The sequence below is a fragment of the Trematomus bernacchii genome, unplaced genomic scaffold (genome assembly GCF_902827165.1).
Source record: "Trematomus bernacchii unplaced genomic scaffold, fTreBer1.1, whole genome shotgun sequence".
Taxonomy (NCBI): domain Eukaryota; kingdom Metazoa; phylum Chordata; class Actinopteri; order Perciformes; family Nototheniidae; genus Trematomus; species Trematomus bernacchii.
In genome coordinates, this window is record NW_022987786.1 from 774380 (window position 1) to 796807 (window position 22428).

Below are 22428 nucleotides of genomic sequence, written 5' to 3' on the forward strand. Positions count from 1 at the left end.
ATATGACAAGCCATATGATGCTCTCATTTGTTAGTGACATTCCACATGCAAATAAGATAAGATAAGATAAGATGGTACTTTATTGATCCCAATTTGGGAAAACATTTTTAGTTACAGCAGCATAAGGGACAAGGAATTTTACAATAAATTAGAAATAAGCAAGAAAAATAAATAAAATAAATAAAGAGGAAAATAATATACATGTTGAGTTTGGCAGGATATTATATATATCTAATATACATATACATAAATATAAGGCATATGGAATATTAATGTTAAAGGTGGGGTAGGTCATTTTGGAGAAACCAGCTTGAGATCGCTAGAATTTGAAAATACACAGCCGGAAAAAATCTGCCACTTCCTCACAGAGCCCCTCCTCCAACACACACGAACGCACACATGACCAATGAGGGCACGAGATAAGTTTGTGCACAGATGGAAGGCTGACAGGCAGGTAGGCCATCCAGTTATTTTAGCCGGGCCGGCTCAGATGATTGGTCGTGCTTTTTACAGTACACTGAAAAAATTGTTATGTTGAATTTACTTAATTTTATTAAGGTAAGTGGATGCACAAAACAAAGTTATCTAAATCCAGATTTATTTTTTAAGTTCACTGTACTTATTATTTTTGAGTAATTTCAACTTAATTATACTGATAATTTTCAGTTAAACTATTTTGAGTAATTTCAATTTAATTATACTGATAATTTTCACCTCAACTATTCCGAGTAAAATGTACTCACTAAACCCATGTTAAGTATACTAAAATGGATTATGTAACAGTAACCTTTTTTCTTTTTGTACATTCAGATCAATTCAATAGTTTAATTTCTACATACAAAAATTAAGTTGAATTTAATTAAACATTTTCAGCCATTATTACTATGTTAACTTTCAATATATTAAAATAAAAAACAAACATCATATTTGATACATACTCTTACTTTATTATCTTGTACAAAATGACGTAACATGAAGCATGTGTCTTACACAAAACATCTTCTGATTCGAATAAAAACATGCAACTGTCATGGCCTCCACCGTGTGTGAGTGTGTCCACAATCCAATCACCTCTGCTATAAGACTCCGGCCCTGACTCCTCCACTTCGCCATATCGTAGACTCTGTAACCACAGCTTCAAGCCAGCCTGACTCCTATCCTGTCTCCAGACCACCTCTAACGTTGGACCCTGTCCCGCTCCTCCAGGCTCTTCTCCCTGCACTCTCCAACTTGGTCAGACCTCCGTTCCCCTCTCCCTTGGACTCAGTCTAGCTTCCCTGGCCCAGACCCCCCTGCCTACTGCCCAGTAATATTCAATAAACGTTATTATTTTGCTTGAAACTCTCTGCTCCTGGGTTCCCTGTTAGCCTTAACAGTACAATCTGGCCACTGTTAAGGCTAGCAGGGAACCCAGGAGCTGAGCAGAGACAGGAGGCAGGAGTTTCAAACACAATAATAACGTTTATTGAATATTACTGGGCAGGGGGGTCTGAGCCAGGGAAGCTAGACGGAGTCCAAGGGAACGGAGGTCTGACCAGGTTGGAGAGTGCAGGGAGAAGAGCCTGGAGGAGCGGGACAGGGTCCAACGTTGGAGGTGGTCTGGAGACAGGATAGGAGTCAGGCTGGCTTGAAGCTGCAGGCACAGGAGACGTGACTGACTGTGGTTACAGAGTCTACGATATGGCGAAGTGGAGGAGTCAGGGCCGGAGTCTTATAGCAGAGGTGATTGGATTGTGGACACACACACGCATGGGGAGAGACAGACTAGGCAGAGGTGGAGGCCATGACAGCAACAAAGTGCAGTGGAAACAGACAGAGAATAAATCCTGACGTAACATGAAGCATGTGACTTACACAGCTGAGGAGAATATAACCTACACATTAATACATGTAATATTTTTACATTCTTCTCCAGAACTAGATGTAAATTGCCAATATAAAAAATAAAATGTTTTACGCTTGGCTAAGGTAGAAAAAGTTGCCGTTTTGATAAAAACGAAATGCAACAAAGTGCAGTGGAAACAGACAGAGAATAAATCCTGACGTAACATGAAGCATGTGACTTAAACAGCTGAGGAGAATATAACCTTCCACACATTAATACATGTCTTCTAAGTCCATCAACATTTCCACATTCTTCTCCCAACCTTTGAGGTTTGACTGGTGTTTTTGTAATGCTTTAGTGGCATCGGTTCACAAGAGCGGCTGAAGAAATCCTACAGTCCAGCATGTATCTTGTTCTTCAGTCCAAGGACTTTGGGGGAAAGCCTTTCACCATCCATTTGCAAGAGCACTTTCTGAATGAATTCATAGTAGTACCTTAGCTCTTTGGGGTAAGCCATGTTCAGTGTATAGATGACTCCCAGCATGATGGCACAAGCTCGGGCTACAGATCCAATGTTGTCCAGAATGATTAGTCCTTCAACAAAAATCCCAACGTCGTCATAATGTCCAGGTTCTCCACCATCCTTGTTGATGACGTATACGCCCATGGTAGATTTCTGCAGGTCTCTGGTGATGTCATCTCCTCCGATGTCCTGTATATTTAAAGAAAAAACATGTATTCATTCAATATATGTAATTTTAATGACATACTTTATCTTATACATTTTTTGTAATATTGCTCACATACCTATTAATCCCTTAAAACAAAGCTGGTCATACTGTATATATTTCTGAATCAAACTAAATATGTGTGAGGTGTTTTTAAAGATTTACGTACGACCCAATAAGCTTGGTGATGAGTGTCAGAAGTCAGAGAGGATTGACAGGTGGACTAAGACATTGTTGATTATGGTCTTTCCATTGGACAATAAGAAAAACAATGAATAAAGCCAACCTCATCGTATAAAGAAACAAGGTGATGGTTTGAAATGCTTTAGTCTGTTGATGAATATCAACATTCATACATATAAATATGCTCAACCTTCATGCTTCTTATAAGGTAAAAAATAATTATCTAAAATTGATGCCTGAAACTAGGATCTTAAAACACTACATGTGACTGGCAAATGCAATTACAATGACTCACCATATACTCCCGAATGAGATGTCCATCATCCTCACCAAGGTGGATGCAAAGTGCCTTGAGGATTGCTTCCCTTTTAAGGTTAACATCACTTGTTGCCTGTGTAAAAAAATTACAATTAAAATATTTCTAAATACATCAATAATAACAATATTGCAATGACTTCATTATACATGTAAATGGACTGACCTAAAGTATGTTAAAGAATTGTGACTTAAATGTATTACAATGTCAGAGGTCTGAATGTGTTAGGGCGATAGCACTGTTTACTAATTCTACTCATCCAGGGACTTTTCACCAAGAGCAATGCTCTGTTCTTCACAGTTCACACCTGGAATCTGCCAAGTACAACCACAGTCTGATCTGTTGGCCACTGAGGATTAAGTGACTTGCTCAAGGCAGGTTCTGCTTTTTCACTTTCCCCACCTGGGGATTGAACTTGCACCTTTACAGTCACAAGCCTGCTTCTCTAACCAGTATGCCACTATTGCATTATTAAGATCAGATTTCCTTAGAAAAGTGTCTTGCATTCTTGCACCTGGCAAGTAATCCAGGCTGTTGTTAGGCAAATGGGGCTCTATACGGTACTAGACAGGTACATTTCATAAAATTGCTCCACAGAGTATATGACAATTTGTATAAAACAGTGTATACACACATTTACCTTTTGCAAAATCGCCAGATGTTTGGCTAGTTTCTGGCCAACAACTCCTCCCTTCTTCTGGAAGACAGATGTCAGCTGAGGTAGATGGCTGTCCAACTGCGCCATGAAGGCCGTTTCAAGTGGGATAGTTGTTATGCGCTGGAATTCAGCATGTATCTGTTATGCAAAAACAAAACGACAGAAGACAAAGAGCACATTCAGCCATTGGTGTAATGATATTTTGTATCTACTATATAATTAAAGGATAGATTCTCATTTTGACCTCTTTAACCAAGTCCTTGATGAGATGTGTATTGGTGTACAGTGTGTTCTAACCAAAGTATTTCTATTAATCTAAGGTAATTGCAAGGAATTAAAACTAGACCTGTAAGCTGTATGGTTGTTTAAACCTTGCTAATACTTTTTTTAATTGACAATGGGTAAAATGTTGAGGTATAAAGTGAAAACCCCAATTCCAGCAGCAGCTGTTTTCTTCAGACAATCAAACAGCAGACAGATACAGTTAGAGAATAGCTGGTGAGGAAAGCGGAACATTGAGCAGCTAAAGAGCCAAATACTTTACTAAGGAGTTGGTGGAGAGCAAAAACAGAGCTAAAAGATAGTGAATATTGGACTTATCAGATGGACAGAAACACCATTTCAAATGTATGATCATGTTGCTCTGTATCAGCTCAATGTGTACGATAAATAGACATTTCACCATACATTCACCATGTGAAATATATAACTTACCTCATCAATATGGAAAAGTGCAGGCCACCTGGCTTTGAACTCTCCAGCAGATAGATTTCCCTGCACCACCTCTTTTCTTCTGTAGGAGAATGTTTTGGACATCTTCTGTTTTACACACGGTGCATTGCTTCTTTGTCTGACATCATTCAATAGTTCAAGTCTCAGATTTTCTAGGCTTTCATCTGTTTCGCCAGCAGGGTGTGAAGGACAATAGTTGACTTCAGCCTTTTTAGGTTTCTTTACATTTTTGGCTGGGATGCATTCATCACTTGATTTGTTTTTCAAAGCATTTACAGTCACTTCTGGACAGCCAAGGTTTCGCATCTTTGTCCTGTAATTAGCCATTTTATATTTTAGGCTAATCATCCAGCCATAGTAACCAGTGGCAGATGGTTCTTTCAAACAGGGACATTTTTGGACGAGTGCCCCTGCTACCTCCTCTATTTGGAGATTTTGTGGATATGCCGTATACTGGAAAATGTCCTCGGCTAGCTTCTCCAAGATGTCCGATTTCAGCCCTGGTGTGATCTGCAGTCGAGTGCCAGTTTCTCTGAAGCTCTCATTTCCACGTCGAAGCTGCACCTCTACATTGTATGGAAAGAGAGGAATGGGGAATTTGCGTGGCCATGCACGTGTTCTCAGTTCAGTGTCTGTACGTGGCAGAATAATGGTGCTATCCGAGTTTGTTGAGGATAATGACGACACACTGGAAGATGTTTGCCTGCTTACTGGTGCTCCAGATGATCCAGGAGTGCTGGGAGCATTCTGCACTGAAGAAGATGGACTCGAACCCACATCATCAAGTATGTACACCACCTTGATCGTACTTCGGTCCTGTATGTCTTGTACTGATGTAACATTCATGAAATCATTATTGAAGTCAGGATCCATGAACTGAATACGAAAGTCTCTTTCAATTCCAAATGCTTGGCAAATTGTATCGTGTAACTCTGTCAGAGTTTTTGGCATTCCTGAATGGAGATCAAGTCTTCTACAGTCATCCGTGTCCACAATGACCCTCAACTTCAGATGTCGTGCCATTCTTCAATCTAATTGTTAAAAGACACAAAACAACATGTTGTTAAATAAATATTTGACAATGTTGTTACTTAAGTATACACTTTTATTATGAACAAAGTTAGAGTAGGTAAGTTTAATTAACATGCACATTTCTATAATACATGGCAACATGAGGGTAATTTAGCTAAGGAAGACGTCAGAGGACTGGATACCTTCCATAAAAAAATTCCCACAAGGATTATAGTTTCAATTTGACTAAAAACAAAATTAATCCTCCTGTAAAGCAACCCTCTTGTTACCATATTTAGTGTCTTAATGTCAACTCATGCAACACATGAACACAACACAAATGACTGTCCTAACCTTTTATGTGTATGAATCGTTTAAGTGTCACCATTCGCCGTCCTCCAATCCTGTAATCTGCCAAGGGGTACTGGTCTACCAAGGCGCCAAGTTGAATGAGAGAGACTTGTGACGTGGGACATAACTCAAATGCCCTAAAATGCTCCCTATACCAAGCACTCAGCTCTTTAACAATAAAGCTCAAGCTCTGTTCCACAACAACCATCTGGATAACTTCTGCAAACTCTGGCAAGCCACCAGCAGAGCCATGAGCAATAACCATACCCTCCCTGTAGTTCACTCCATTAACAGATGCATTCTTTGTGAGCTGAATGTGAGCAATATCAGGGTCTCTCAGCTGTAGGACCTTCTGTACATCCTGATGCAAAATATCAACAGAGACCGTTGAAACAGCTGAGACAGTCAGGCTAGACTTTTCGGTTGTGACTGACTCCAAATGATATGCCATCATGAACTGATGCTTCACCGCCAGGGACAAGAGTATGTTTTTAAAGCAGCGTGTGTGGCGGACTACCTGCTTAAAAAAACTGTGTTTCGCCTCAAACCTCATTGTCCACATCCCAACTAGTGGGCCAAAAGACCGGATCATCTGTGGATAATGTTCCACAAAATGATGTTTGGGCAAGATCTTTATACCCGGAAACACCTCTTGTAACCTATGTCTATGGTCACAAATCTTGGCTTCAAGGAAAGCAATGGATTGTGTCGTGTGCACTGGTGCAACAACTAGTTCGACGATATCTTTAAGGTCCAAAACGACCTGCCAGGCTGGCTCATCTGGGGGCACCAACTGTCCAACCAAAAATGGAAGCAATCGCAAAAGACTCCAATTTTCGTGAGCATTTCCTCCAATAGTTTTCTTCACCGTGAATGCCCTGGGAATAGCATGAGGACGGTTACTCTTGTCTGTCCACTTGTAAGGGAATTTCTTAATGGACTCATTGAGATTTTCAAGGGTGAAATATCTTTTGGAAATGAACAAATTGAGGCAGTGTGCCAACTCGACTGGTAATATGCCTTCAAAGATGTCATGTGCAATATCTGGAGGGTAGCCAGTACAGACATTGAAATGAGAAAGATGTGCAGAGAAAACACAACTTCTTTTAACACCATAACAATGTTTTTGATTTTCCTGTGCTGATCTGACATGCGTTTCATGCATCTCCTTGCTTCGGAGAGTAAATGCACCTGAACTCACTTCCCTCTCCTGAATTTCAGACTTTTGTGCCACACAAAAACGGCAAATGTACCCACCTGAAAAACTCTCAAGAAATCCAGCTACTCCATGTGCTCCCAAATTGTCAGCTATGACACACTGTATTGTGCCCTTAACACAATCTCCAAGCTGTGCAATAAAAATACCTTGACTTTCCAAAATGACAAGATCCCTCAACAAGGGCTCTAGGACCCTTTCATAGCCATATGTTCGCACATCGTCAGACCTGCAGAGTAAGGCCAAATAAATAGAAGATAACGAAGAATGGCAACCTGGTGGTAAATTGCTGAGAGTCCAATAAACGCCACAGATCTTGTGCTTTTACGAGATGTGCCAAGCGGATTACAAATCTCAAAGTCATCGACATACAAATTCAGTAACACTCGCAATTCACCTCCTGACAAAAAATGGTTATCCTTGAAAAACAAACCATCTCGAAAAGACTTGTATACCACTTCTTCTCCTCTATCCTCTGATATGAGTTGACTGTCTAATGCTTTGTTAAGAATGTGACCATCAGTGAAAAGCTGCTGCAAAAACTTTAATAGTGGAACATACTGTAGCGTTCTTTTATCTTTCTCATCCAAGATATATTCTATGGGTTCCACAACTTTAAAATTGTGTTTATAGTATTGCTTGCGTTTAAAGGATGTTGCCAAAGGACAACCTTTACCAATAGCCTTATACACAGGATTAGATGTACACAGAGCAGATGCAAGTTCTTCAATGACCGACTGGTCAACTTGTAGATTGTAACTATTTAGTGTGTCATGGATCACATTTCTTGTACTACACAAAGATGCTGTGCTCAACAAATATTGAAATTCTTCCAGCAATTCATCAACTGCAGCACTTGGCACATGAAAAATATTTTCCAGCTTTAATAACTCTGCCGCAATTTTTTGCTCTATTTCTGGCTGATCCTTCGACGTATCTAAATCAACATCATCAAACTGACTTTCATCGCAAATGTCCTCATTGTTTGAAACACCAGGCTCTCCAGTTTCACCTACACAAGTTCCTTGTACAACACCGTCCTTAAAATCTACCAATGAATGCAAGCTGTGCTTCCGTCTTTTGTGTGACTTGAAGGTGCTGTATATGTTGGATTTGTATGCACAGCCTTTAAACATACAAGTGACTGTCTCATTGTTTCTCAGATGATGGCTTATGTGCACAAAATAATCACGTTCTGTTCCGAGTTCACTACAGCCACATAGATGACAGGAAAATGTAGTAAATATGTCAGCAGAGGGCTTTGAGGTATTGGTGTGATTCCTTGACAAGTGTACCAAAAGAGTATTCCAAGCCTTAAAAATGCATGGACAATCAGGATATATACACTTAATATGATGGCCACGCCCAAAATGACTATGTTTTAGTCTGTAATGTTTGAGAATTTGTGATCGCTTAGACACTTCAGCGCCACAGTCTTTACACTGCCACATAAACTAGACAAACACCAAAGAGAGAAAAGGGGGGGGGGGGGGAATCAAACATTAGTGATGGAGTTTCACAGTCACCTTTGGGTCATGGTGATCTACAAATAATTTGGATCTCTAAGCAGAGTGAACTAAACGAAAATCCTAATAGTTTGCTCAAAACTTGAAGAGTAAGGAATTTGTTTGATAAATTGACTTACCAAAACAACATGAGGTCCCCAAAGAGTAAGGTTCTGTTCTACATCACACCAACATCAGATAGAAAAACCTGCAATAAAAATAAAGATGAGCAGAAATGAAAAATAATAATGGTAAATGAAAAAAGGTAATTGATTGCTAATGATTACTAACTTGTGTTAGGCCAATGACTCAAAATCCTACAAAATTCTTTGTGACAAACAATGTTACGTTTTTCTTTTTAAATAGAGCCTAAATATTACTGGATGTGGTGCACTTTTGCTAAATGTTTAGACATTAAATGATTATATTGTAACGTTCCACAATAGGAGTCGGAAACAGGCCACACACACACACACACACACACACACACACACACACACACACACACACACACACACACACACACACACACACACACACACACACACACACACACACACACACACACACACACACACACACACACACACACACACACCACACACACACACACACACACACACACACACACACACACACACACACACACACACACACACACACACACAACACACACACACACACACACACACACACACACACACACACACACACACACACACACACACACACACACAACACACACACACACAACACACACACACACACACACACACACACACACACACCACACACACACACACACACACACACACACACACACACACACACACACACACACACACACACACACACACACACACACACACACACACACACCTTTGCTCCCCCAACCACAGGCCCGCACGCCGACCAGCATTACTGTGCCGCTCTGTGATTGGCAGAGAGCCGGGGATGCTTGAGTGACCCACACAGCACCCTATACCGGGTCGCTACAATATTCTATTCCATAGCCAAAACCAATCAATTATTTCTCACTTTTGGCAAAGAGTCCACCTCAAGACGGGTAACATTTAAACACACCTCGGAGCGCTTAGTTCTCTCTCCGCCGTGTGTTGAATGCATGTAGCAGCCGCCTGTGTGTAAACTGCCCCGCCCCCTCGCACACAGACGGGGCACGGGGGAGAGAAAGATCTCTCGTCTGGATTGGAAAGATCGAAAATACATCATAGACGCATTTTGTCTTATAGCATATTATATACGGTGTTGGCGAAACTAAGACTACCCCCCCTCCCCCCTAGTTCGGGGGGGAAAGTACTCCGGTCCGGTGTGAAAGCGCTTATAAGACCAAGATATGAACGTTAGCCGCGGTAACATTAACCCCTTGCCGCCAGAGAGTAACGTTACCAAAAGCACCCTTACCAACGTGATTTCATATGTTTAGTTGTGTCCTAATATTACCACAGTGATAAGAATAAAATAAAACATACTTACAGTCGGTCAGGAAGACAGCATGGCCAGTATACAAGCCGGGCAGCGGGGAAGTTGAAGCTACAAAAAAAAAAAAGCCATAGGAACAGGCAGTTTAACATTCAACTTGTATTAGCCAACAACTAATAATAAAGTCTAACAAGACAAAGATTGAATTTAACACGTATTTAACTTGAGAGCAGTATTAAGTTATCTTATAATGTTAATGATGCATGTTACACTTCATTTAAATTACTTAAACATTACTACACAACTAAGCTAGGCTAACAGTTAGCTAGCTGCTGTAGGCCTACGTTAACGTTTGCTAATGTTAATCTATCAAAAAGCTACCTATTTAAGTATAATATAATACACCCAATGCTATAAATTAGCTAGCCTACTTACTTAAAACGGAGAGCCGTGGAGAATGTTCACCTCACGACAGCGGAGCTATACACAGGCAGTCCTGTCCTTCCGATTCCGAATGGAAAATGGAGGGAAAAGTGGCGGTCTGCTTGTGTATGCACATGCGCAGACAGGACAGTATTATGTGGTAATTAAATGGTACATAATTTTTTCTAATTATTTTTAAATGAATGAAATGAACTTGTTTTAAACAGTGACAAAATATGTTAAGATTAATTAAAAAATATAAGAAGGATGCTATAACACATTCAAATCTATTAAAAAAGGCTAGATTAAAACATGTAACATCTAAAAGGGGTCAGAATCAGTTTTTACAGTACTACAGCTTCCACAGATGATATTTTTTTATGGATTTTTTGTCAAAGCACTTCAGATATTCATTGCTATCGGGATGTTAAGAGCATTCCATGGAATATAACAACAAGTGTATCTCCAGCCGGTTTCTCAAACTTACCTACCCCACCTTTAAATATTGAACAGATTATATATGTGTAAAATGTACAACGTGGTTATATTCAAGAGAAACTATGGAGCAGAGAGTTCTCTTCCAGCCAGAGGTGATTTGTTGTACAGAGTTATGGCAGTGGAGCTGCAGCAGTCTGTTGGAGAAGGAGCTCCGCTGACTGTCCAGCTGCAGGTGGAGAGGATGGGTGGGGTTATCCATGATGGACAACAGCCTGTTCAGTGTCCTCCTCTCCACCACAGCTTCAAAGGGGTCCAGCTTGATGCCGATGACTGACCCAGCTTTCCTGATCAGTTTATTGATCCTGCTGGTGTCACCGGCTCTGATGCTGCCCCCCCAGCAGACCGCAGCAAAGAAGAGTGGACTAGCCACCACAGACCGGTAGAAGATCTCCAGCATCTTGCTGCATACGTGGAAGGATCTCAGCTTCCTCAGAAAATAGAGTCTGCTCATCCCCTTCTTGTGCACAGCGTCAGTGTTGATCCTCCAGTTCAGCCCATTGTCTAAGTGCACTCCCAGGTATTTGTAGTCCTCCACAACTGCCACATCCTCTCCCAGAATGCACAGGGGCAGAGGAGACGTCCTCACCCTCCTGAAATCAATGACCATCTCTCTGGTCTTGGCCACATTCAGAATACTCACAACATTAGGCTGAGGTTCATCTTCCGCTCTTCTAGAAGTGGTTGTGCTTCTTGTTGCTTCCGGCTAAAATAAACATAATTAAAGACATTTTGAGTGTTTAAAATGTGCTGTAATACACAACACATTATTTATTCCTAAACTTGCAGAAAGAAAAACTAAAGTGTGACATTTAATCACATATTTATATATCAATCTTATACACCTTGAATTCTTGTTGGCCAATGATACACATACCCTTTGAAGATGAGCTGGGAAGTTGAATACTGTTGGCACAACACCATCTTTAAGCCGGACAGTCTGCCCCGTCCTGTCAAAGTCCTCACAACTGAAGTGCTCACTGCAGAGCAGTGTCCTGCCTTCTTAGGGCAGCTTCCCACTGCCTCCTCCTCTCTCCGGTTTTGGGAAACCTTAAAAACATGAGAAAGGTAGCCAGATATATCAATTATTGTCAACATTTTCCTCCCTTCTTTCCTTTAACATTAAGGGTAAGGACAAAAATACACACCGAAAATTATCATATTTTTGGGGTAATTGTATGTATGTATGTATACTTTAAGAATAAGACAACCACACTAAGAGTTATAAAAAAGGTGTCCAAAAGAAACATTAAATAATTGTGTAAAGAAATGGTAGCAACATATTCTAAAGAGGCTGGGTCAACAACTATCTTGCAATACTATTATCTCACATAGCCCCACTGATCCTGTGTAGCAGAACTTGTAATGTACATACATCCACTAAGGAATTTACGATTATCCTAATTATAGTCATAATATTGTCATATCTTACACGTGAAAGGTGATTCCACGGGTTCTTGTTTCCAGACTGCGGCGATTAGAGCATCCGTAGGCTGCACAAAAGTCAGGCATAGTCGGGTACTTCTGGAACCACAAAGCCAGCAATTTCCTGTATCATAATGTATCTAAATGTAAGATGTTTTTAACAAGCCAAACCACTTGGAAGAAATCATGTGTAACTTAAGTTATGTTGAAAAGAAAGAGCAGTTCTGCCTCTCCCACTGGTGTAAAGTTGCTGGGTCAACTTTGTAATACTAGGGTTGCGGTCGAATAGTCCATTTAGCTTAGGAACCTTCCTAACGGAGTGATTGATTGATTGATTGATTGATTGAAAAGTTTATTAACAGCTTGTATATTGGGTACAGTACAGTACAGCTCAAAACATACAATTGTTAAGGGGATGCAGACCAGAGAAAGACTTTCGTCTTGTTTACATCAGGGTCCCCCATTTCCAAATCATCATATCATTTAAGACATATAAGACATATTTGACATACAGATGGCTTATTTACAATTTTCATTTTAGGTTTCGTTCTAATACATCCTAACCGGACATCTAAGATATACCAAGTCTACAGATATACAGTTAGTAACAGAGTCTAAAATGCGAGTATATACATAGATGGGGGGGGGGAAGCTGTCCATTGTACGACAGGTTGTGAAATGACCCGGAAGTCCCTCAGTGGCAGCCATGATAAGTGCCGTTCGAATTCTCTAAATGAAAGGAAAGGAGGTTTCAAACTTCCTTTATAAACAGGGGTGCACAGAGTCGGTCTCCGTGTGCACAGACAGGGCTGCTGTTAACGTCGGTCTGTACAGCAGCCCTGCGCTGAAACAGCTGATCACAACGTACACACGCTCCGCGGTCACGAAGCTCTGTACTCCACTACCCCCCCCCCCCCCCCCCCCCCCCCCTTGACAATCGCGAAGCGCTGTTTAAAACGTATGTGGTAAGTTGCCAAAGTGCTTTGTTTTGAACGTTCATCAGTATTATAATCAAAAAGAGAAATATGAACGTTAGTTTTTACTGAAATGATCAAATAAAGTCAACATTTCACAGTCTTTACTGAGCTGTGTGGGGTTTGATCAACTTTTAAAAGATGTTTGAAAGGTGATATACACAGTGATAGATGTTAAGGACTAACGTTTATAATAAATACATTTGTATTGATTTTAAGATCTTTTCATACAATCATACGTATTGGGATCATTTGTATTAATGTGGACCGGTGTTCCGGATTAACTGGTTCCCCGATCAACTGGGGCACAGATGTGAGGGGCGTGGCCTTCGACTGAAATACACATTTCGATCGCTTCTTGTGTCGTTTACATACATCTTTTGGTATATTTGGCTCGGTAGGAAGACTTTGATGCACATTCAGTACCAGTGTGTGAGGTTGTGGTTACGATGGCGATATCCGGACGCGAACAGCGAGGACTACAAAAAAAGAAACGAGTTGACTGGGGATGTCTGTTCAAAACATTGCGAGCTCCAATAAATCATTTAAACCAGCTATTGTTGCCAGACTTATTACTGAATATCGTTCTTAATGTGATACCAAGTCCATCTGAGACCTGTGTACACTTCAGACAGCCTCCAAGTGAAGCACACGGTGTTTACTCACAGTTTGAAAGCAGCGTGGAGAAGTCTTCATCTGTGTTAAACTGTGACCCTCCCAGGTAAGCGGCGATCCGCCCAGGTTAAACTGTGGCCCAATCCCAAACCACTCCCTCGACCCTACCCCTCCGTGGCGGAGTGAACTCCGGGTGTTTCTCAATCGCGAGTACGCTTGCTTGGTAGCACATGTCTGCCGAGCATCTTGCTGCAGAAGGGAGTCAAGAATACTTCCTGGCATTCGGAAAACGAAGTGTGGAACACGCTAGCAAGTGTGCAGGTGTGCGTCATAGGAGAGGCCCCGCCTCCTTACATCTTCCGCCACAGATTTGGGGAAATTGGTCCGTGCGCAAAGCATTGTGGGGATTTTAAGACCGCGGAGTCTACTCATGTGCAGACTCGATATTTCTCCAAACGGAGTACGCCGGGCTCGGTAGATTTCCAAGTATGCTGGAGATTGGAACAGTACTTCGGCGGCACTCGATGACGTAGTATGCTTGAAATAGTGGCTCTGAAGCAGCTTTACTCGCGATTGAGAAACACTGGGGGCCTTTGAACTGAACTCCGTCTGTAGCCACACTCGCAGCTCAACGAGGCTCCCTCCTGTCAGATGGAGGGAGTAAATACAGCGGCAAGCTTTGGGACAAACTCCCCTCTCTCCGGCAGAAACAGGAAATGCCGTAACTGTATGTAACAACGGTTTCAAATCAGCTTCTCTTTGACAAAAAATGTAAATTAAGAACTCAAATAAAACTCCAAACATCTTTCATTGTGTTACTTTTTTGTAAAGCTCTTTTAGTTTTAAACCTGATGTTTATAAGCTTCTTAGTTTTTGCAACAGTCTGTAAATATACACAACTTTATAATAAAATGCACACATTTACCTTTTTCTAGACTAAACACAGGTACGATCCTAAGTTAAAAAAATATGAGGTTATCATGAGGTTGTTAACATCGCAGTTTATCAGTGGATGTTTGCTGGAACTACTTGTAAACAGCGTGTTTCCTGACGGACACACACAGCGTGACTCCGGTCAGGTAGAGACCAGTCTCAAGTCAGCACCGCTGCAGACTCGCTGTTTGAGGGCTTGATAGCCCACTCCCCCTCCACACCACTCCACACTTGTTGGTTTGGAACAGCACTTAATGTGGCGGACCCTCCGCGCGAACGCGCAAACGGAGGGGTAGTGTGTAGGGGTAGGTTGTAGGGCGTGGTTTGGGATTGGGCCTGTGACACCAACAACACCCATAAAATGGCTCCTACACTTATTTTGAAAATATAGCTTCCTGTGTTCGAATGAGCTGCTCCAATCCTCGGTCCTGACGGACTCCAAAAGTCCGACATTATACAATCAAACAATTAAATAAACACAAGGATAATTGTGTGTTATTGTTGAGTAAATAACAGCGTGTGGTTTAGAAAAGAATACAAAATTATAAGGAAAAAACGATGAAACAATACAGATGTCAGTTTTCTGAGCCCCTACTCTCCCCCTAACTGACGGCAACAAAAGTCAGACAGTATTCAGTTAAAATAAAGAAGTAAAAACAATAAGTGTGGCTTGATATTGAGTTAGAAAAAGGTTGATAAACGCTGTGAGAATGGATCTGCGGAGAGCATTTCGCCGCGATCCCAACTCGTCTATTACCAACGTTCAGGGAGCTCTATGCAAGTCAATGGGACTCCCTGATAGTTGAAACTCGACGCTAAAGGGCCCCCCCTTGCGTTGGAAAGTGACGCCAGGGACCCTGACATAACGTCAACATAGGCCGAGTTGGGAGTGAGAATGTGTTGATCCAGAACAGCAATTCTCCAGTCAGCTGTAGTTTACATTGGAGTATTGCCATGAGTACTGAGTGTTTAACAGATACAGCTAGCAGCTTCTCCCTACAGTCCTACTGTCTGGTATGAACAGGGAAAAGGGTTGGGGTGTAATGAAGATCTTAAGAAGATGTAGTTTATTGTAATATAACTGTAGAGAGGAGTCTCCATGCTGAAGTGGGTTCAGAGGCCTGTACTACGAAGCCGGATTTTCCTAACCTGGATATGTTTGAGTTAGCCGGTTGGCCTAATCCAAAACATACGCGCTCTCGCTAAGCTGTACTACGACGCTGGTTATCAAGTGGATCGCTCAAGCCAGCCGTGTCCTATCTAGTTAGGTGCGCGTTCACATGAAAGGGGTGGTATTTGGAGCATTTGACCAATGTTGAGATCTCCATATTAGGATGAATACTTAAAACGAAAGTTAATTATAATCAAATATAATCAATCATATTCTTGTATAACCCACAATGAAAATGCTTCATATTTTATGATGTTCTATATTTACAGTATAAACAAAACACAAGTGGTTTGTTAAGTTGAGTGTGTAAGGCCTGTAATGGTTTATGGGTGTCACTGATAAGAGAAGAGGCAGTTTCTTCCCTCTCCCCTCACAGCAGTACACAGGGAGGGGGGCTCCTGACTTAAGGAGAAATACATTGAGGCCCCAAAAAGGTGGTTATGTCGGGGTCATGTCCTTTTTACACAAACATGGGAAGGTGTGTCTTATGCCAGAGCCATAGAATATGTCTGGTCATGTCCAGTTCTTTCTACCAGAGGCCATGCCCAGTTTCCACAAATATGGGTATGGAGGAGGTGTCTTTAGGTTTTTCTATCCTGGTTTCGAGCATAAAGACACTGGCAGATGAGGAGGAACTTTTTTTTTGGAGAGAGGGAGACAGGGGGGGGGGGATCCCCTGGTATATTGGCTCTCGGTAACGCTCTCTCCCTGAGAGCTGGGTTTTTGCTCTCGGTAAGGTTCTCTCGAACTTGGTAACTATTGCGTAAATCTATGGGTGTGTGAATGTTAGTACCCACCATCTGTGTTTGGGAAATAGGTATGTGTTTGTGAATGTTAGTACCCACCATCTGTGTTTGGGAAATAGGTATGTGTTTGTGAATGAAACTTCCCGCCATCTGTGCGAAACTAGGTTAAACTTCCCGCCATCTGAGCGAAACTAGGTTAAACTTCCCGCCATCTGAGCGAAACTAGGTTAAAACTTCCTGCCATCTGAGCGAAACTAGGTTAAACTTCCCGCCATCCGAGCGAAACTAGGTTAAACTTCCCGCCATCTGTGCGAAACTAGGTTAAACTTCCCGCCATCTGTGCGAAACTAGGTTCCCGCCATCTGTGCGAAAACTAGGTTATGTGTTTGTGAATGATTAGTACCCACCATCTGTGTTTGGGAAAAAAGGAATGGAATTGATGTGAACTGATTTGGTGAAAGAAAGTTTGAATGTGCTTTTTATTAACAACGGTCTTTTAATGAGGAAAAGCCTCTAAATTCTATCGGGAGATTTTAAATGTCACAACTGAATTGGGCAGAGAAGGTACAATTTTGGTAATAAATGTAAGACTGTGAATTAAAGTTTCATATTAGAACATGATCACAGCATGATAGGTTTAGTATGGTGATAATGTTGTAACGAGAGAAGGCAAAAACCCTGTATTAGTTTGGACCTATTTTTCTTCAAATAAACTGATCCCACCTTTTGGATTGGGACAACTTAAAAGACATCTGCGCTCTCCTCTCCTGCTTGAAAGGTAAGATCGCACCCTGCCACACTCACACTTAGGTAGGGCCACACCTCATTTACTGATATCAAAATCCTTCGGGATTGCTTAAACAGATTTAGGGGGTTGTCTGAATTGAAACAGCAGTTAATTGAACCTGGTTCTTCAGGAGTTAATAGAGGTGAGATCTTGCTGACCGTTGGTGGATCTGAGCCAAGCAGTAAACTTACATAGACTCAATAACTTCGGTTAGGTCAATTAGGAGGTCTGAGTAATTTAAGTTCGGAATAAATTATATCGGATGACTCCCGACTCTTACATGGCGCCCAACGTGGGGCTCTGTGAGAAGTTGTACTTCTACAGAGTTAAAATACAAGAAACCAAAACGGCCTAGTGACAAAAGTCGATGAGCACAAATCAGCGAAATACAGGCTGAAAGTCTTGTTAAAATACCTACCCAAATCCTAGAATATATTTATACCTAAAAGTGTAGTAATTAAAGTTGATACTATTGCACCGGACTGAGGGTTATATTATATCGGATATTGCTGTCTGTTAAAGAAGCTAAAAGTAGGCTTTTCTTCCCCTAGCCAAACTGGGAAACCCCTGTGGTCCCTAATGCACAGGTTTGGTGGCTAGTAGTTATTAGTAAAGTCAGCCGTAGGAGCACTGCTCAGTACCTGTCCAATTACTTTGAAACTTATAGGTAGGACTTGACAAAGAGCTGCGGTTAGAACTTTTGCGTTAAAACATAACGTGGTGAAGAGTTAATAGGATATTTAATAAAGATAAACCATAGGTCTGAAAGGGTTCCTAGGCTGTTGGAAAAGCTCGAAGCTCGATACATAACCCTCTTAGTTGAGGTATCCGCATGCACTAGCTGAATCCAGGAGAGTAACCTAGAACCAAGTGACGGTATAGTCGGACTGTACACCCGGCGTGAGTAAGAGCCTAGGAACTTGCATGTGTATAAAAGAGTGAACTTAAACCCTTAAAAAATGGCAGATGAGGTTAGAACGCAGTTTAATGACTCAGAGCCAGCCACAGATTGGGAGGGATACACAGAAGCTAGATCCGGACCTTCTGCCCCCCCTGGTCAGCTTAGCCCAGACCCACGGGCGTACCGCGACCTAAATACGTTCCTGTTAGACTACCGTTTAGACAGAGAGCAACAAGCAGGTGGTATAATGTCTGAGACCCTACCTCCATCCTACGGAGATGATAGCTCACAAATGCCACTTATGAGTATCCCATCTAATACTCCTAAAGGAAAACACATTGTTAGACCTGATATTCAGGGAAAAGGAATGTTGGAAATAATAATGGTAGATATTGAAAATCTTAAACTGGATCAACCAACCATGTTAGTGAACCCTGCTAATATGGAGCTAAAACATGTAGGATGAATAGCAGCAGCTCTGGCAAAGAGAATAGGTCCTAGCATGCAAGCACAGAGCGATAATATGATAAGGACTATTAAACTGACCCCTTTTGGAAATGGGATTTTCCGTTACATAACAGAAGACTCAATTCAGGCCTTAAAGAACGCTTTACAAACAAGTCAGGGAGAGTTAGATGTGGTGCTATGTTGCTCATGAGGGAGCTTACACTTTTGGAAAATATCTCCCCCTTTCTCTGCTCCTGAGGTGCTGCAGACTCACAGCAGCACACAGGGTCAAAGACAGGCATGACCTCTGGAGAGGAAGAACATCTAAATCTGAACAGACCACAGAGCGACCCATTCAAAGGTTTTATGGCCTCAACACAGAGAGGAAGATCTGGAGATTGTAAGGAACTCTCCCAAACCAGGCTACCCACCCCCACCCCAGAACAAGGGGAAGAGTTTGGCTCTCACCAATAAATAAATCATCTCTTAACCAAGTCAGATTTCAAATAGCCATAGCTCCAGTTGTTAAGAAAAGAGGGAGCTCCAAAAGTTATCATTTTAACACCAGAACAAAAAGATCAATATCAAAACACAAAACAGTATGTTGGGACCCATTCTCAAAAACTAACAATGCGAAATATGGATAAAGCTTTGGAAGTTCATCTAACCACAAATGATTTAGGAGGAGGTGTGGAGATAAGGAACCTGGGTGATAAAAAATCGGTGTTATTCATGTCCATGACTTGGTCAAGAACCGAGGAAAGATTCTCTCCTGAAGAGAAGCATCTTGCACTTGAGTTCAGATTTTATCCAACCCTGCGGGAAATGTCTCAAGGTACCGAAATGTGCATATACACTCCTTATTCTTCAATATCTGAAGCTATAAAACAAACAGTTCAGGAAGCAAAAGCCATGATGAGTAGATGGGGTAAATGGCAGATGATGATGTCTGATCCAGATGTGGAGTTTAGGACCTCAGGAAGTAAGCCACAAAGGGAAACAATGAAACCCTTACAGAAAACCGCTGCTCCCAAAATAACTCTGTTTACAGATGGGAGTCTGTGAAAAGGTGACCAAGCAGCCACTTGGGCCTTTATAATGAAAACTAATTCAGGTGAATTACTTTGCAAAGAAAAAGGTGTGATTCCGGGTACAGCACAGTTGAGGGTCTTCTTTTTGCTAAAAAACGTAAAATAACACACATCCGTTTTGTTACTGATAGTGATTATTGTTACAAAGCAGGTAAAGAAGAGCTTGATTATTGGGAACAAAGGCAGTTAACCAATGTGAAAGGTGAAGCGCTGACACATGCCTATCAATGGAGTCTTATTGCAGAGTTAAGGGCGGGCATGTACCTAGAATGGAATCATGTTCGTAGCCATACAGATAAGATCGATTTTGACTATCAGGGAAATAGAGAAGTTGATGCACTTGCTCAAAGCAGGGGACGAGTTAACCACCTGACTGCCATATTTCCTAGTATATGGAAAAAGGGTGGAAGCATTCATGTACCTCCTGTAGAAGCTCCTCAGGTTGTGCTCGAATTACACGGCAGTTTAGGCCATGTGGGCCTAGTTTGGATGAGAAAATATTGTCTCAACAATAAAATCCTCATACCAAAGCTGTGATTGCACTTACAACACACACGGTCAACATGTCATCAATGTGCAGAGGTGGATGGGTTCAAGAAAGTTCATCCTGAACATTATCATAAAATATCAGTTTTAGTGCTGATCCTTTTCTGACCCGCACTCCTAGTGGGAACAAGTATTTCCTTGTGATCTTTGATAACGGAGGGAGTCATAAACATGTTTATCCTCTGACCAGACCGACAGGGAACACAGTGTCTGCTAAAATGGCGGAGCATTTAAGTATTTTTCCTAAAACTGAGAGAATAAGAATGGATAATGCAACTCACTTTAAAATGAGAAAGTTGTGTCGCTCTTACAGGATAATGGGAACCCACCTGTACCATCTGGTCTGTACCATATAAGTCTCAGATATTAGAGCAGCCAAAGAGTGGAGTATAAAAAACTGTAAAATAAATTGGGACATTCCAATCAATTTGACCAGGCTGAATATATTCCTATGTATGGAAAAGCTACCTAGGGCAAAGGTCAGGTCATATCTAATTATCACACCTTTTCCGTTTAAATTCAGAAATCGTGTATGGGTGACTAGAAAGGGGCGAAGTCCAGAAAGAGGTGAGCTTAAAACTAAATTAGAAGGTTTGGATACAGTGACGTCAATCTCAGGGAACGTAGTTTCACTCCAAAAGAGAGGACCGGTTCACCCAAGCCAACTGAGTTTAGAATCCAGACAGGAATATGACTGCGGCCTACCCAATCCACTATTGATGCTATCAGTCTCACATCACATGACATGTTTTGCACACACACGTGGCAGATTAATGTGCTTTCTTCCACAGGAGAGGATGGCTTTTTGTGGGATCTTCCTACAATAATTTAGAATTTGTCTTGGTACGTTCTGAACCAAGGGATATTTTACGGAGCAAAAGAGGGAATTTAAATCTGAGTAACAAGCAATATTTCAATTGCAGACGATTTAGTATTACAACTGTTAGAATCTTTAGTGCATTATGCAAAGAAAGATGGCAAGACGAAACTCTGTCCATTAGCATATGGATCATTAGAGCTTGAATGGAGAATACCTCAGTATCAAAGAGGAAATGGTAAACAACCGTTATTTAATTTTTCTCATTGTTTTTAATTTTACATTATTATTCTTCTCTTATTTTTAATTGTTATATGCCTGTACCCTACAGCAGTATTCATTTAAATTAGAATTATTTGAGAACATCTCCCCTTCTTTTTTGCTGGTTTTCACACAGCATGGAGGTGTAGGGCTGTCAGGTCGTTAAACTGATAAGGGAAGGCAAACTCCTGTTCATAAAGTGGATGGACAGCCGTGAAGTGACCATGTGCTCCACAGTGCACGAGGCCTTCAGCGGTCAGACGGTCCAGCGGAAAGTGAAACAGGCTGGTGTGTGGCAGACTAAGACTGTTCCCGTTCCTGACGCTGTGTTGGACTACAACCGAAGCATGGGTGGCGTGGATGTGTCTGAGGCTTTGATCGGGTACTACAGCGTTCTCCACAAAACTATGAAATGGTACAAGACCTTTTTTTACCATTTTGTGGACATTGCCGTGGTGAACAGCTTCATTCTCCACAAGGAGCTGCACAAGATGACGAGTGACCCCAGCAGGACAAAGCCATACACACAGAAGACGTTCAGGGAGCAGCTTGCTTCTGAAATGTTGGAATTTGGAACACCTCTTCTACATCCAACTCACAGATGTAACCTTGCTTTGAGAAAAAAGATTATTAATGTAACCCTTTTAGAAGTGAAGATATAGTCTTTGTTGTGTTAGTGGCATTTTCGAGCCTGAAAGCTGAAAAACAGGCTCAGGGCTTAACAGGTTAAGGTACAGTGCCACTTTCCGAACCATTAATGAATGCTTGTGTACACAAAAACGGCAGGCAAAACCGTTTTAAATGTGTGTTTCCTGTATGGCGAATACAGCT

At 41.5% G+C, this 22428-nt stretch overlaps 1 protein-coding gene and 1 long non-coding RNA gene across 6 annotated transcripts; both read right to left on the minus strand.

The window, feature by feature from the left end:
* Positions 1-1220: 1220 nt before the first annotated feature.
* LOC117497530 lies at positions 1221-10623 on the minus strand. 5 transcript variants are annotated; one of them, XM_034149495.1, is made up of 7 exons: positions 10401-10623; positions 10020-10076; positions 8666-8733; positions 4425-5473; positions 3693-3848; positions 3032-3127; positions 1221-2537 (listed from the first exon to the last, which is right to left on the minus strand). In XM_034149495.1, the coding sequence occupies exons 4-7, from the start codon at positions 5463-5465 to the stop codon at positions 2217-2219; spliced, it is 1614 nt and encodes a 537-aa protein (XP_034005386.1). In that variant the 5' UTR covers positions 5466-5473; positions 8666-8733; positions 10020-10076; positions 10401-10623; the 3' UTR covers positions 1221-2216. The 5 variants fall into 5 exon arrangements, 4 of the variants coding, with proteins under 4 accessions (XP_034005386.1, XP_034005384.1, XP_034005387.1 ...); XM_034149493.1 differs by having other exon boundaries at positions 3687-3848; XR_004557424.1 differs by lacking the exons at positions 8666-8733; positions 10020-10076; positions 10401-10623 and adding an exon at positions 5808-7321.
* Positions 10624-11425: 802 nt separating this feature from the next.
* On the minus strand, positions 11426-12410 carry LOC117497568. The gene is made up of 3 exons (XR_004557431.1): positions 12316-12410; positions 11761-11933; positions 11426-11589 (listed from the first exon to the last, which is right to left on the minus strand). It is a non-coding gene; the product is annotated as an uncharacterized LOC117497568 (long non-coding RNA).
* Between the last annotated feature and the right edge of the window lie 10018 nt (positions 12411-22428).